Genomic DNA, 16932 nt, shown 5'->3' on the forward strand with positions numbered 1-16932 from the left:
TTGTCCCAAATCAGGATTGAAACCGTTTGGGTTTGAGGCAGACAGAAGCAGCTGAGCCTGGAAACACTTAGTTAGCTTTCTTCTGCCCTCATGCCTAATCATCAGCATAGATTAGTTCAGAAACTGGACAGGTATTTTTAGAAGCTGCTTTCAGAGCCCCAGTGTCACAATTTTTATTCTTCTTGTTGGTGCTGAGGCATTTCTTGAGCAACATTTCTGCTTTAATGAGAATACGTTGGGGATCATCATAGAACTTTTGGGGACATGCATGGCACCCTGGCTGAGTGAGGGGTTCCAGCAGTTGTGAAGGTTTCTGAGCAGCAAGGGAGCATTTGAGACCAAGTGTCCAAAACGAAGCTTGTGTGCAGGGATGTCACTGTTGGCACTTCAGTTGTGTGGGCTGCCAGCAAAGGTGGGGTGTATGAGGATCTATAGCTGATACCAGCTCGTTGCCCACTGGAAGTATTTAAAACCCCATTAAAAGTTGTGATGGAGGCAGACACATTGGGAGGCTGAGCGCTTCCTCCAAACCTTTTGAGTGGTTTGGACCCTTGGTCCCAGTGCTGTGTTGGCAGCTTTTGGGTATAAAGTGCTGACAGGCTACCAGAGGAAATGACACCTGCGTTCAACTTTGGACCTGTTTGCAGCCCTGGGTGCGTGGGTGACATGCCTGCTGGGCTGGGGCAGCCTGTCGGCAGCACGTTTGCCCCATCAGCTGCTGCTAAACACCCCCATCATGAGTTTATGGCAGCTGTATCATAATTATTTTATTTTTTTTCCAGCCTATAACCGGGGTGGGGAAACAAGGATCTTTGGTCGATGTGCTCTTCCGAGCCAGGAGGATATTGCGAATGAGTAATGGTCCGGCTGGGGCTGTAATGTGCAGAATACCTCTGGGATGACTCACCCCGCACAATGCAGCACATCCCTCAAGGAGACTGAATCACGAATGGGGGGAAGCCGCTTGCCTGCCCGGCAGCAGCCAGCTGGGACACGGGGTAACCAGTGCAGGCAGGGAGGCTGGCGGTGGCAATGGTGGTAAAATGGAGCAGTAAAGGTTTAACATGTAGAGGAAATGGCATCCCCCAGCAGGTAAGTGTGCTCTGGATGCATATGATTCCATATTTTTTACTCTTGGGCGTTTTTTTCCTCCGCCTTCCCCCATCTGCCCCCACAGCCCTTCTGAATGTTGTCTAAATCAGCATATGATTTATCAGTGAATATGTATGAATTCTTCTGTGAAACACAGCCTTTCATTTATAGTTACATATCAGGTTTTTTTCAGAACTAATGGTTCAACATTCACCCTTTCTTTAAATACCAATAGGAAAAATAGATGCTGCCTGCGAAGCTGCTTCCCTTATTGTCCCTCTCCATGGACATTTGATGGAGTAGGGGATTTAAAGAGAGGTTGAAGGCAAAAACAATGTGCATGCTGGTTTTGATATAGCCAAGAATGTCTTCTTTTTTATGTTTATTTCTCTGGCAAAAGATGAAAACCCTTTAGATTTAGAGGCTTACTCCCTCACCTCTCCTCTGATACAGACCCAGCTGGAATTGAGTCACAGAATTATTTTATTTCTTTAATATTTGCAAAATATTATCTACTCTTCATAGTTATAACATACGTGTCATTGAGGATGTTTACAGAGGGGTAAATATTGTTGTAGTCTCCACTGATCAAAATGGAGGAGAGTGGGGGAAAATTCAACTTCCTTTGGGTGAGCGATTTTCTTTCTTTTCTTTGTAAACTTTGAGTTTACAGGAATACTCTGTATATGTTTGTGTGCAGACATAATCATTTTTCTGGAATGCAGTTTCTGTGGTTGTGTGTTAGGGAGTTATTTTGCTAAATATTGCTATTTATTAGCTAACATAGGATAGCAGTAATGGAGTGCTTATGGTCAGTTTATGCTAGGAAAAAAATTAGGGCAGAACTTGGTTGTGGCTTTTTTTTGAGGTGGGGGGAATCAATTCAGGATGCAGATCTTATGAATCTACCTGTTTGGCTGGCTAAACTTCAGTGTGATTTTTGCTTATCTTACACGTGATATAAAACAAATACCATCTGTCATGCAACAACAATTTATTAGTCATTACTGTAAATGATAGTGCTAATTAGCTTCCTTGTAATCTTAATATTTTGTACCCTTGCACGAAAATAGGAGGACTTGAGGCTGCAACTCTTGCCTGTACTGCATGAGGTGCAGGGCAAATAATTCAAATTTATTATGCTGTCCCTTTTAACTTTTCAAGACGTGCCACCATGTGCAGCTATAACCATTTGTTGCAACAAATTTGAAGGAAAGTCTTTTTTGAGAGCTTCCCTTGAATGGTTGCTCATTAAAAGTTTTGTCATTAGTGTGCATGTCCCAGTGATGTCATGGCTACCTTTTAGCAGAAAAAAAATCAAAATACTGTTTTGGGTCTTTTTGTAACAAAATTGGCTGTGGCTTTTGGTAGCTCTAGCACAGTTTCAACAATGTTACATAAATGCTTCAATACAGACACAAGTCGTAAGTTAATCTGCCCCAGTGCCATTAGACTTTAATTTTAATTCAATATTGTTTGTGTAATAAGCTGATTTCTGGGGAGAGACTTTAAATTCTGTGCGCTTGAGCTGCATCAGTGAATCTTTGCTTGCCTATCAGCTGGCTTGTAAGCCAGCTTTTTTCCCTAAAAAGCTGCTTCCAATTCACTTGAGGTTTTCTCCACATGTAAGCACTTTGTGGGGATCACTGGGCAAGTCTGGCACAGGAAAAGATGTTATGCTGGTCAGAAAAAAATTGATTTAATCCATGCAGGACTACATAATACATATATTTTTGAATATATATATGTATATATGTATTTCAGGAATGAATTCTCATGTACTTCCTGGAAGGACCTGAACTAATTACGGGATTATGAAATCCCATTTGAGCTAGTTAGGATAGAGCTGTTTCTCGTAAACTCAATAAAATCAGCCTTAAATGTTGAACAAACGTTTTGGTGAAAGGATTCCTTTGTTCCTCACTGCCTCGGCATTTAAGGGAGATGTGGAGGCGGGCAGCTGGGTTGTTGCAGGTGTCTTGGTTTTTTGAGAAGTCCTTTTTCTTCTGGAAAAAAAAAAAAAACCAGACCAACCAAAACTGCTATTAGTTTTTCCTATGGAGGATTTTTGGATGCACTGCAGTGCTGGAAGCAAACCCAGTCTTGCTGAACACTGGCTGTGGAGACCTGACCCCTCTTTCATTTTGCCCTTGGGGCTGCTCTAGACTCAACCAGCATCTCTGGAGCAAGAAATGTGGAGACTGAATTGTTTGTATTTACTCTGACTGTGTGGAAACTAAAATTTCCCAGATGCTCTTTTATTCTGCTGGTATTTGAAAGGCAGAAAAATACAGGTTGCAAATTGGTTATACAAGAGTTGGGTTACAGGTAGAGTGGTTCTTTTTTCCTGATATGATGCAGAGGTGAGGGCAAGGAAGACTTTTGGGAGGTTTTCCATGGTTTTCTTCAGATTCCATTCTAACATTTGATCTGGCCAGAGAGACACAGATGTCTTTTTTTCTTGGTGATATTTAATGAAAAAGTTTCAAACCTGCTGGAAATCTAAATGGTATGGAAATATCAACTTAATTTGCTGTAGCTGCATGCACTCAGAAGGTTTCTTTCAAAGAAATTGGTAAGTTAGGATTTGAAGAAGAAAATGCTGGTTATCATCTGCAGATACATCACCCTTGCTAGAAGGTTCACGAACCAACCAACAGATAAAGGAAGTGGGACTCCAAAAATGGCAGCTTTTCATGTCTTCCACCAAAATGTCCCTGCTTTCTGGCTGTGGGATGAACTGCAGAGAGGATCCTTACAATATAACCTGCAGCAATCACCTGGGCAGGATGGGATGGCTTTAACTCCAGCTGTCAGAGCTGCTGGGGCAGGGAAAATACCTGGCGCTGTGAAATACATCCAGGTCAGCCAGAGACAGGTTATGCCCCAGTAGTTGTAAAGTTACATTTGTTTGGATTTAGATCGTTTAAATTGTGTTTATGTGCCTCGTTCAGCTGAACAGCCTGACTTTTGCTGCTGTTCCATTAGCAGCCTCCTGCTGTCCTTTTGGCTCTTCCCTGAAACCTGGGATCTGGGAATGTAGATGCGTGCATTAAAAGACAGAAATCCATAATGTTGAAACCCATTATATGCAATTACCTTTTTTTCTGAGACCTGAATCTCTCCTGGCCTTGTAGCTGTTGAGTTGGGAAGGGAGGAAATACCAAAGTGCCTTATGGCAGCAATAGCGTGGAAGTTTATAAGCTTATATTTTGATCAAGTAGCTTGGCTAGAGGGAAAAACATTACTGAGTTATGGAAGGTGTCTGTGAAGTGTTTTAGATGCTAGATGTGACTCAGAAAAAAGTAGTAAATGTGGTGGATTGGACTACTTTTTTTTTCCCCCTTGGGATTTTTAGACATCTTGGATGGTATTTGCAGTTGCTGCTTTGGAAGCAAAGTGGAAAAGAAGAGCAGCTGGTGGAAGGGAGTTGTCTGCTTTGACCCTCCTTTTACGAAGACAGTGGTGAAAATAAAGCCTTAACTAAGGAGTGAATTGCTTGGTGTTTAGTCCTGGATGAAGGATTGCAGCCATAAGCCCCCATTGGCCATCCAAGGGGTTCATGTCTTTGTCCCCTGCTGGTGTTGCTGGAGGTGATGTGGCTCATGTCCGAGAGCACAGGATGATGGCAGCCACTGTGTGCATGCTGGGGGCAGCACTTCTATCAGCTTTAAATGTCACCTGTCTCTTAGGCACACAGATGCTCTGTGAGTTGGACTTACAGCTACTGCAACCAGGGTTCAGTGATGACAGAGGTAATATTCAGTTCCCTTCTTGTTTACGAAAATTCTATGTCCTCCGGAAGAGCACTTATACATGCACACACTCTTTTCTACTTTTGTAGATATATATGCATACCCACGAGCTATAATTTTTAAAGAGTTCTCTTTTTCCTTCCAATGAAAACAACACGTGCTTTTCAGTGCTACCTTTACTCCCCAAGTTCTTTCTGGTTTTTTTTTTTTTACTCAGGGCGGGGCAGGCAGACAACCTGGAGCAGCTCTGGAACATACTGGCTGCCTGCCATTGCAGCTGGGTAATCCCTTCAGATACTTTCTTCCCAAGCTTTTAAGGCTGTTGAAGACAACTCTGTAGGGTTAAGATAGCATTTAAGACCATAATTAAGAATAGTTTGCATGAAATAAATCCAACAATTAGAGCAGTCTTAAAAGTTTCAAGGATCCAATAAAACAAGGGGAACTAAGGCTACTGTGGGGTTTTCTCTAACTTGCATTTTTAGCTATGGACCAAATATTTTCACATACCTCATTAACCGTTTCTTGTGAAAGAGTCAAATTGCACAGCTGCCATGCCAAAAATGCAGGTGGATGGCTTGAATGTGGTTATTCTGCTACTCCAGTGCACCAACGTTTCATCAGTGGCACGCACATGGGATTTGCAGATCGCTCCTTTGCTCGTCAGGATTTGGAACACTTGGAACCAGCCAGAGCCTTGATGCAGTCGTGTAAAATTAAATAGCAAAGAAAATAAACAGCTTTTACACTAAGGAAGCGAGGTCCTTATATGGAACTGAAATATTTGAGTACCTCCCAAGTATTTATCAACACTGGCATGAGAGAAAGAAGCATTGCCTATTCTAGGCTTGTGGATGGAAACAGCAGGCAGGATTTAGACATAGAAGACTGGAGGAAGCTGTGTGTAGGCTTGAAAATTCAACATGCAGCTTCTGAGTCCTAATCCAGTGATTAAACCAAGATGTCAAGCCCTAAGAACCCTTAACAACCTCCTTTCCTTCTACCTTTCCTTTCTTTTTTCCGAGTCCCTTGGCACAGGTTGCACTTTGGGAAACGTGCCTGTGGCTGGAGCAGAGCAGGAGTGGGGATGGGGCTCTGCAGGGAGCCCAGCGTCACTGGTGACTTTTGATCGTGCAGGAAAGCGTGCCAAGGGATTACGTTAATGGAGCCAGAGCTCTGCCTGCCCTGCCAAAGGTGAACCCTTCTGCTGGACAAGGCTCTTGTCTAATAGGGGAACAGAGGTCATCTTGCCATGGTAGGGGAGTGGAAACTAGATTTTCTGGCTTAATAAACTTAAGGAGGTTGCTCTTCAGGATGGGAAGAACACAGTTTAAATGGTGTTCTCTCAGCGTGCAGGGGCAGTTTGTAAGGGCCACAGGTCATGGATAGATGTGGATATGAAGACGAAAACCGTGTGGCTGTGTGCCCCACCAGGTTGTCGTTACAATGGGCAGCGATGGTCAGGGCTCCTAAGTTTAATGAATAGGTATCCAGTAATACTCAAGTGTAATTGTGAGCCTAGAGAATTAACTGAGAGGTGATAGAAATGTGTAAATAACTGGCAGGAGTCACAAAGTACCAAGTAGCTGCTACTTGCTTAATTTTCCTTTAAGTGGACAGTTTCTGCAGCAAAGTAACTGAAAACGGCATTACTTTTGGGGCAGCCAAAGGCTCCAAGTGCTGCCATAAAAGTGAATGGTAAATCCGGCAGGAAGCTATAATGCCAGTGGCAATTTTCAAGTGTGGAAGGAGAAGCAGCAGTTTCTGTGGATGACTTTTGTGGGAGGATGGGAGGGAAGGTCGTATTGAGTGGCTCCGACTTCAGAAGAGAGCTAAAAATAAGTCCAGAAAGTATCCTTGGGGAATAAGTAGAAAGATACAGAAATGTATAGTTGGCTTTCTTTTTACTTCATCTGCTAATTGCTAATCCTTATAGACTATATGGGAGAGGTACAGAGAAGAAAACAAAAACTGTCTTGGATGGAAGCAGCTCAATTTTTGCACAGTAGGAAATTAGCTGAAGTATTTTGCTTATTTCTGAGTATCAGGAAGTCAGGAGATTAACGTTGCTACTGTAAAATCTAGAAACAGGTTTTCATTAAAATATAAAAAGGTAACGATCTATTTATGGACACACTTGCCCTGTTTACTGTACCAGGAAGCTGCTTTAAGGACTCAAGCAAAAATATTCTTAAAAACATAGTTTCTCAGTTCTGTGAATACTTTGTGTGTTTCAGCTGTGGCCGTGTATCAGAGTGTGTTGGAAAGCTTTTTATCAGCCAGTGCAAAGTACTCAGGCAGCAGGGGATGAACTTCTAGCATCTGTGCACTCCTGTCATTATGTAGGTCCAGCGAGAAAGTTGGCACATCCATAAAATAAAGGCTGTGAAGAGAAAATTGCAGCATGTGTTTTGTGAGATCTGTGTAGCTGCAGAAGAGATAAGCTGGTCCCAGAAGATGCTCACTGCTTCCCTTGGTTTGTCCTCAGACTGCCTTCAGGTAGGATCCGTGAGGCTGCTTGCTTAGATGCTAAATCTGGTCGTGTTAGAGAGAGGGAAGCTTGGAACTGAAGAACTAGCACCTGAATTGCTGCAAAAATAATGTCTGAAAATGAGGCAGTTCTACCTAGTGCAGGATGAAGAAAGCTACTACTGCTTGTCATGCTGTACAGGATGCTGGGAAAATACCTGGATACAGAGCTTTTCTCAGGAAGGAATTTCTCTCCATAAAGGATGATACCTGTCATTTTGAAAGGCTGCCTCTTGGAGCCCTCTGTGTGTTGATCTTGCTTCTCCTGGGGAGGTCACCTGGTAGCCTGGAGATGGACAGTCCCTGGGCACTTTTCTTTGCACATCCCTTTTTTTCACCCCTGTTGATGTTCCCAGGTTTGAGGGCCCTGCAGCAGCTTTGTGGGCACCTTTGGGTGCCTCAGCAGCTCTGCAGCTGACAGTGCCATGGTTGTGCATGGCTGCCATCCAAGCACGTCGTGGTGACCTCCCTGCCGGGGCGTCACAGCTGTCAGCGCTGTCCTCAGCATCTCTGTGTTAATCAGTGTCCAGCACGTGATGGGCAGCACTGGTGCAGCGTCAGCATGAGGACAGAAAAGCTAATTTGGGTATTTCCCAACAGTTCTGTGCTGGGGACAACCCATTTTAGCTTGCAGTCTGTTGTATATTCCATGCAAGGTGTGTGGCTTTTGCTTGTGTTCCGTAGGGGCTTTTCTGCTTCCAGATGACCCTGGTGATGTCCCCAGCAGATAATGGAGTGACTGCTTTGTGGAAAGGGTACAGGAGGAGGCCTGGAGTCTCCCACTGTGGGGGCTCTTCTGAGCCCTTGTGGTGGGCATCTGAATTATCCCCAGATTTTAGGTGCTTCCAGAATAGTTTCTTGTGAGGTTATGACGCTCTGCCTTTCTCAGCCCCTTGAAATGCTGGTGAAATTATTTCAGGGACATGGTATGGTCCTGATGACCTGAGCTGAGCTGATTCCCATCTCTTTTCATCTGAGGTACCAGATGGAGCCACCTTTGTGGGGTTTTCCCCATAAAACTGTCCCAGATGTGGAGGAATTTGAGCATCGTCTTCCAAAGCCCGCTTCACAAATTTGATCACAGAAACCTTGAAACGTTTTGTTCATGGGTTATTTGAGCTCCATGTGTTCTTCCAGCACTTTGAAAACCTAATGTCCCAAAGTGGGAGTTGGGCTTGGGGTGGTGCCTGGTTCACCCCGCTCTCCTGGTCCCTGTACGTGGCTTCATGAGGCAAAGAGTGTCAGGGACCATGGGTTGTTTGATCTGTGTGTTGACATCTGGAAACCCAGCAGGTTGGTGGGTCTCTTTCCTACGGTAGCTTGAGTGTTCCAGGCCATCCATGACAGAGGTGGACTTCCATCCTGGGCAGAAACTCTTCGCTGGGGTCAGCACAGCACCATCTAAGTACCACCCTCAAGAAAAACCACTGCGATGTGACTGTGATGCTCACAAAAGGTTCTGTTTTTGTTTTGTTGCCATTGCAGTGACAGCTATATTGTGCGAGTCAAAGCTGTGGTTATGACCCGAGATGACTCCAGTGGGGGATGGTTGCCGCAAGAAGGAGGCGGTCTCAGTAGAGTTGGCGTCTGCAAGGTCACGTACCCGGAGGGCAATGGAAGAAGTGGATTTCTAATCCATGGTGAAAGGCAGAAAGACAAACTGGTAATAGACCCTAATTCAACTTTTGTCTGTTCTTATAATGAGAATTATCCCAAATCTATTGCCATTGTATTCTTGTGCAAGTTTTTTTTTAAAAAAAAAAAAAAAAACCAGCCATATGCAAGTAATACCAGATTGGACAAAACAAACCCATTCTCATCTAGAATTGCCATCTTTTGCTACCTAGGCTGGCATAATGCCACCTGGAAGGAGCAGGTAAATTTTTGACATCCACGTGCAAAGATCCCCTTTGAATGAAAGAGGGCCTGTGGCTTTTTCCTTTTTTTTCTTAGACCTAGCGCGGGGGTAAGTGAGAAGTGAATTGAAGTGTAAAGAGCCCATGAAGCCAGTCACATTGCACTGAGTAATGCAGTGCAAGCCTTTTAAAAGGGCCATGAATTATTTATGCTGTGTGCTGTTCAAGGTTTGAACAAGCTGAGTGAGAATATGAAGACAAGTTGTCTCTTATGAATTGACACACTTGGTTTCTCCTGGTAGCTGTTTATCTAAAAAGGAGCTCTCTTCTATCCCTGCACAAATCAAATTAATAAAGCCTTTTCCTGATTTCCAGGGGCCACTTGAAATGTTATAGTTTGCTATCTTGTTTTTATATATTTGATTCTTCTGAAATGCACTCCTGTGAAGGTATGGGTTAGCTTAAAAACAGCACTCCCTCCACAGGCTCAAAAAATACCTTATTTGAGTCAGAAATGATCTTGCTTTCAAAAAGACTGGTGTTTTAAAGCTGTTTCAATTATGGTTTGTCTTTTGCAATGCTGTTTTGCTTAGGATGATTCTTTTGACATTATTTGGGAGCCATGCTTATGGTTTTGAGAGGTGGAGTAAGACATGACAAGCTATTCCTGTTGTCCCTGAGCATCACTCTAGAGATGGTTTTTGGCACAGCAGAACTTGAGATGAGTGTCTGGCTGGGGTGAACAATTTAAAAACAGTGAGGGGAGTGTTGCAGCACCTCCTAAATCTGCTGCTGGTTAAAACTTCTGTTGAGCAAAATTATTGAGGGAAGAGGTTGTCCTTCCTCCTGAGCCCCCCGCTAGCTTAACCTGTGCCACACTGGGTCCAAAACATGCTCCTGGGGTAGGGAACAAGCGCCTACTCAAAGCACAAGCAAAAGATGAATGTGCAATGGTTTTGAGAACAATTACTGTGTCTGGTGTTTATTAGTCATCATTTGGTAGGGAAGGATGTTCCCCTATGCGAGGCATGACTTGGCTTGCTTTTGGGTCCAGCCTGAGACGGTGCTGGCTGTGTCCTTTGGGTGGGAAAAGTGACTTTGCTCCTCTTTTGGGGCTCACGCCCTCCCAGGTGGTGCTGGAGTGCTTTGTGAAGAAGGACCTGGTGTACACGAAGGCAAACCCCACCTTCCACCACTGGAAAGTTGACAACAGAAAGTTTGGGCTCACTTTTCAAAGCCCCGCTGACGCTCGAGCCTTCGACAGAGGAGTGAGGAAAGCCATCGAGGACCTCATCGAAGGTAGCGTGGGGGTGGACACTTCCACCCTTGGAAGAGTGGGCAGGGGGTTTGAGTCAGGGAAGTGTTTAAAATCAGTTCTTGGGCTTGGAGTCTCTTGTGCATGTGTCCAAGTGTAGCTGGAGCCCTTATCCCACAGTGAGCAAACCCCAGCTTTTAAGAATTGAGTTTCCTCATCCCTTAGAGGACATAAGGTGTTTCACTCAAGTATTTTTCAATCCTGTCTGTCCAGACTTCTCCCCATTTTTTATCAAGTTTGTTGTTACTGCTTTTTTTGATAGGCTTGGGTTTCACACTAGTGATGGCAATTCAAACAGCCCAGGCTCTTTATTTGCAGTCAAATCTCATCTTACTGAGTCTTTGTTAAATCATAGGATTTCATTCCTGCCTGGAGTTGAATAAAACTTCGGTTTGTTTTTGGTTTTATTTTGTAGTAATTAGTTTTGTCTGCATCCTCTTAAGCTGAATGGTAGTTCTTGAAGACTTTGTTGTGTTTTGGGGTGTTGTTTTTTTAATTCTGTAAAAAATGCGTTTGAATTGTCTGTGCTTTGAAGTTGTCATAAATTTTTCCTTTTCACATTTCATTGCAATCAGGCAATCACAATACAGCTATAATTCAATTGTATGTTATTTTAATGAAATTTGATTCTTCATACATTTTTTCTTGATTTTTTTTTTTTTTAGCCATACTATTTTATGTAGGGGCTTAGTAATCCAAAGCCTTTTGCCTTCTCTTCCAGTGTGACCAGGGTATTTTTATACACAGATGGTACATTTTCTGAAGATACTAACTCAGATGTATGTATAGATGTATATTCTTTTTGAGTACATCAGCTCCATAAGACAACCTAATGTTCTGGATGGTCTGTCCTTGCTTTAACATGAACACGGTAGATGCTGGGAGAGAATTAATCCCCCAGGGCTCCTTGATGGTAAATACCTCGTCAGTTAGAGGAAGGATCTTCTCAATTCATTTGCTTTTTTCTGTGCCATTAACATTGAGAAGTTACAAGCAGACTTTCTTCTTCTGGTTAAAACTGTGAAGCATTCTGAGTCATAAAAGTGATGTTTTATGTAAGTGGCATGGGATTGTGCAGAGTTTCAAGGAGATAATAACTCAGCTGTATTGAGTAGTATTTTGGAGATGCCAATACTTGGCAACTCCTGTTTTGCTCTTCTTGATCCATTTTACAGTGGAGGTATTTAAAATCAAGTTCTGCTGTATCTCAGATACTTCAAAATCAGCAAATCTATATTTATCCCATTAACAGTCCAGGCTGATCCTCATGAATGTGTTCCTCCTTAAATTCCAAATGAGGCTTTCTGAATGAAGAACAATAACTGGCTCATGCACGCACAGCGTCGGGCAGCGGATTTCATTTATCATTCATTTTTTGTTCACATACTTGATCAAATTCACCAGGTAATATTAAGCACAACTAAGTGTGCATTCAGAACTTCACTTAATCACTGCTTTATTGTGAATATTCAACCAGTAGTTCATTCCTTGTAGCATCAGAAGTTTGGGGCACAGGTACAAGAACTCTATGCAGCTCCGTAGAGCTTCAGCTTTTTTAATTTTAAAGCTAATGTAGCAAATGGCACAAATGTTTCCACATTACTCAGTGTTTTAAGTGGGCTTTCACACTTAGCTCTGCAGATCTTCGTGGTGATGCAACTGAGAGCAGCCAAGGGTGGTGCCAATAGCATTATATAAAACACGTTATTTTAACAAATTTCCAGAATGAAGGCAGTACAAACTGTTCTGCCCTGTTGGTCAGGGATGTGATGTGGCCATAATTCAGTCTAGCAGTGGGCTTCCATCAAAAGAATAGACCTTTGACTTGAGGGTTCTCCCCACCAGCACATCCTCTTGCTGCATCCTTCCTCCTTGGCAGCCTTAGGCAGCCAGGAAGGGGGTCTGGGATCTTGATTGGGTACAGGGAGAGGAGTCACTCCTTTTTAGGTACAGCATAAACTTGGTGTCAAGTCCAGCGATGGCGAGTGCCCCCTTCCCTGAGGCCTTTCTGTGGCACGGGTGCTCACCAGGCTCTGGAGCGGCTCCACAGGAACACCTGCGGGGTGAGGAAAGCTTTTTGATATGCTTTCCTACTTCTCCAGAAGATTGTCTAATGTACCTAATGAAAATTGCACCCCAATATTTTTCTCTTGTCTGTGATTTTACACATATCAGCTCCTTTCTAATACTTTGTTTACGTGGGGCAAGGTGATTCTCTGAGAAGTAGGTGATAACAGAGATATAACAGCTTCCAAAATTAGAAGGAAAAAACCCAATCTCACTCTTCATTGTCAATGTGAGGTTCATTTTTTTTTAAATTAAAGGTTATTTTCCCCCCCAGATTTAAGGAGTAAGTGAAGAAAAACTCATACATGGTTTCTTGACAGCTGAGAATCAGCCTGGAGCAATGATTAGTACATGGCTTTACCATTCTTCAGAAATTAGTCTTCTGTAATTGGAAATTGTAACTGCTATTTTTACCATTGTTAATTAGCATTGGCAGCCACACAGTTGCGTTTCAAGAAATACTTTCAGATTTTACCTCTCCAACCCAGCTACCAGCAGATGGGTTGTTCTTCCTTAATTTTAGCCACTTCCATGTATCTACAACACACAAACCTGTGAGAATCCAAATGTTTAACAGCCTCAAAAAAAAAAAAAAGTCTCGTGGCAATGTCGTGTGTTTAAAATGCTGTTGGTTTGGTTTTTTCTAGGATCTACGACTTCCTCGTCCACCCTTCACAACGAGGCCGAGGTCGGCGATGATGATGTCTTCACTGTAAGTACCTGTCACCCAAGGTCCTTCTCTTTTATGTTCAGGTTTACATGGTCAGGTTAGAAGGGGGTGGGTTTTTTTATGCCTCAGGGTTGGCGTTCAGCCGCCATCATGTTTGGCCACTGGGTGTGTTTTATTTGATGGAAGTATATCCTCTACAGAATGTGAGGCCTCCTGTTGGCCTCCCGTCACCACGTGAAAGGCATGTCAGAGCAGGTGATGTCAGGGGCTAGAAGTGAAGAAATAATCACCCTTGAATTTCTTTTGGCTTAGACTGAGTGGTGCACACCCCTGCTAATACTTCTCTCTGTCCTTAAGAAGCTTCCTGCAAACTCAGGTACTTAGCAAGGTGACTGCTACTCAGGTACATACTCAAGGAAATAAGGTTTTAAACACAGTTTAAATCAAAGTCACAGTTTTAAACAAAAGCCAACTCAAAAGATGTTTTACCTGTACATGGAAACATAGAAAGTTCAGACAGGTGTTCTTCGGGTGGAGGAAGGCACAGAAGTGTGGCGTCTGTCTAAGCAGCAGTGACTTAAACAGGAATGAGCTGTTGGAGTTTAATTCGTGCTGTTGTGTAAAATGCATTTTGGAGCTTTACTAGAACTAAAGCTGCTAACCTTGCGCACTTCAAACGGAAAGTTAAAAAGCAAAATAAACTTGTCAGGTGAAAATGTGACTGATTAGGGCTATTCCATGGGCTGGAAGCAAGTTGCTCACATTTTATACGTTTTTTTAATAAATTTTTTTGCTAACCTTAATTCAACCCCCCATGTGCACTTACATAAATGCTTTAGTTACCTTACAAGTGCCCTCCTTGTCCCCTGGGGCCCAGAGGGCAGGAAAGGGGAAGGTGGGATATCTTCCGTGCAGCACCAGCAAACTCAAAATTGTCTTTGGGATACTTCCCTGGATTTTTAGGGTGAAGGAGGAAAAAAACAGTACAAGCATCATGCTGCTTGAAAATAAGTCCCAGGAAGCATCCAAAGCCAAAAGGTGTTTTTGAGGGTGATGTTTGGCCAGCATGGGACCATGTCAGGTTCCCTGCTGAGTTTTGACCGGATCGAGTTGTCCGCATCTGTCCTTTTGTCACGCTCAGGGAGACAAACAACAGCAGTCAGGGTTAAAAGGTGACTTCCTGCACTCTGCAGCAAAACTGTCATTAGCAGCTGCTTCCCAGCTACCTGCCAGAAGTGATTTATAGGCACTGGGAAGGGATGGGACAGGGCGGGGGGGAGGCACCAGTGGAGCCAGAGCCTTTTTACCGATACGTGCTGCTTTGTTCCCAAATTTTCTGGAGGAGCTGTGCTCTGCTGGGGGTGGACAGTCACTCTTGATGTGTGTGTGGCTCTTCTGTGTTCATCGGGAAGGGGATGACTGTCGAAATCTTCCTTGGATGGGTGTGTACCAGCTCTAACTGGGTTACACATTGGAATACTCAATGCTTAAACAGTGATGAGTGGCCGTGGAACCAGGAAAGTATATTTTTGCTGAAATCCTACTGGCTGATGTTTAGGGACCTGGGAGTGCTTCTGAATTTCTCCACAAGCTCAATCTTGTGTTGGTTTTTAAAGTCGAAGAATGCTTTCTTGCAAGGAGAAAGAACTTGTTGCCTTTAAGTAGGTGTTGTTTTACATTGGAAAATTTGGATGAATGGTGCTCCAGTTGTATCAAAATCACTCAAACTTCTGTGTTCAAAATGAAGAGCCAGAACTGCAGGAGATTTTTCCCACCTACTTGACCCTGGGGAGGTGACAGGTGACTCCCTGCCATGCAGACATTTATGGGTAGGATGCCTGACAGAGAAGGGAGAACAAACTGCTCAATAGCGTTAGCAAGGAGGGAAACCTCAGCGACATCGGCATCTCGTTGGGACCTGGGAGAACAAGTTGTGTCCTGCCTGGCAGCGCTCCCTGCAGGGTTTCTTGATCTCCAGAGTGCAAGAAGGACCTCACTGGTGGTGGGACCTCGCATGGTGCTGTTTGTCAAGATCGCACACCAGGCAGATGTGTTGTCATACTCCAAAACTAAGGCTTTGGGGACATCTTCTTCCCCAATATTTCTTTGGTTTTCTGGGATGAAGTCTTTCCTTTTCCTGCAGTCCTTAAGCTCTTCAAAGCTCTCAACTTCCTATTTATCTGGTAGGTTATGGTGGAGTATGAAGACTGTATACGCCAGAAATAACTTACTGAAGCATGGAGCAGTTTAAAACTGGAAGAAATTGATAGGGCTGTGAAATGTTTTATTTTTACCGTTCTGTTCCATTCTTTCTTTCCACATATTTTTGACTTGTGTATCATAGTCCATTTGGTCATCCTTCCACGCTAAACTTCTGTAGAACTTTCTCTAAACTCTTACCGAGCCACAGCAGTGGATTTTTTGGGTTTGGTTGGGGTTTTTTCTCTGTTTTAAAGAGAAAGTACATTTGTTCTTTTTATTTCTTAAGGTAGTTATTAAAATCTTCACAGTCCTCCCCCTCTCCCACACATGCATGAATAAACTTAACTGCGTGCGGCAGAATTTTCAAAAGCATCTGCATGATTGAGTCATTTAATCAGTCATTTACCCGTCTCTGAAAATCTCAGCCATTGCTGCTGCACTGCTGCCTCAAATATTTGGCCCGAGGTCCTGCTCTTCTTGAAGATGTTTCAATCTGTTCAAGCACAGCAGTCCAAAACTTCACATTTCTGAAGCTGCTTTGTGGCCGGCCACCCCGACTTCATCGTGCGCAGATGTTTGCACCAACGTGATGCTCCCAGCTTTAGAGCAGCCCCCCTCATTGCACACAAGCCCTGACCCCGATACAGCTGTTGGCCATTGATTGACATGGGGCTTTTATAAAGCCCCTGATCCTGTTAGCTCCAGTATGGCTCCATGGGATGTGCGTAGTTTTGTGTGTGCAACTGGTGCATCATCCGTTTCGTTTATTCCTCAGCCAGCGTGCAGCCCTTCCAGGCATCCAGCAGGTTACTTCCATGGGGAAGAAGAGAAGGTTTGCTCCAGAGGTGGAGCTCTCCTGCAGGCTGTGACCTTGCATGGCTTAGTGGAGGACCATTATCTTGTATCAGAAGGTGGACTTTTTTTGGGTTTTGAATTATCTGCAGCTGTGGCTGTGAGAACATTCGCTTGGTGTCAGTAGTTGTCTCCTCCCATGACTGTAACTTGCAGAGCCAAGATGGTGACTTGGGCAGCAGGATCCTGCCCTATCCCTATGGCATATGCTCGCCATCCATCTTTCTGAAGCATGAGTTACATCTTCAAAAACAGGGCTTTGCCAGCTAACACTTTTCCTGTGGCTTAGACCTACAGCATACAACCTGTTCTGAAATTCATACCTGACAGGGCAGGAAACAACAGTATGTAGAACTAAATGTCACAGACTCGAGTTGAAAAATGCTTATTTCTAGAATGAAATCTCCATTTAGGAGTTTTAACAATATGTAGTTGTGTTTCTTGAGTTTCAGATCCTCTGAAGAGCCCATAAATGTTTTCCATATGTTAGCAAATAAATTTCTTCTGTCTTGTACATTATAAATCGTCCTCTCAAGAGATGCAATCTGAGTAAGACTGGCCATCCGTTCTGTCTCCATTGGGGGAACACTGTCG

General features: G+C 43.6%; 1 protein-coding gene across 1 annotated transcript in view; it reads left to right on the forward strand.

Moving 5' to 3' along the window:
• The window catches only part of SPRED2 (sprouty related EVH1 domain containing 2), a 59765-nt gene that overhangs the window by 24150 nt on the left and 18683 nt on the right, over nucleotides 1-16932 (forward strand). Inside the window, exons 2-4 of the mRNA XM_082302746.1 lie at nucleotides 8862-9039; nucleotides 10363-10531; nucleotides 13262-13326. Coding sequence (XP_082158872.1) covers nucleotides 8862-9039; nucleotides 10363-10531; nucleotides 13262-13326 — 412 coding nt within the window. The remainder of the gene's footprint in view (nucleotides 1-8861; nucleotides 9040-10362; nucleotides 10532-13261; nucleotides 13327-16932) is intronic.

This window comes from Coloeus monedula, assembly GCF_965178545.1.
Source record: "Coloeus monedula genome assembly, chromosome: 2".
Lineage (NCBI taxonomy): Eukaryota > Metazoa > Chordata > Aves > Passeriformes > Corvidae > Coloeus > Coloeus monedula.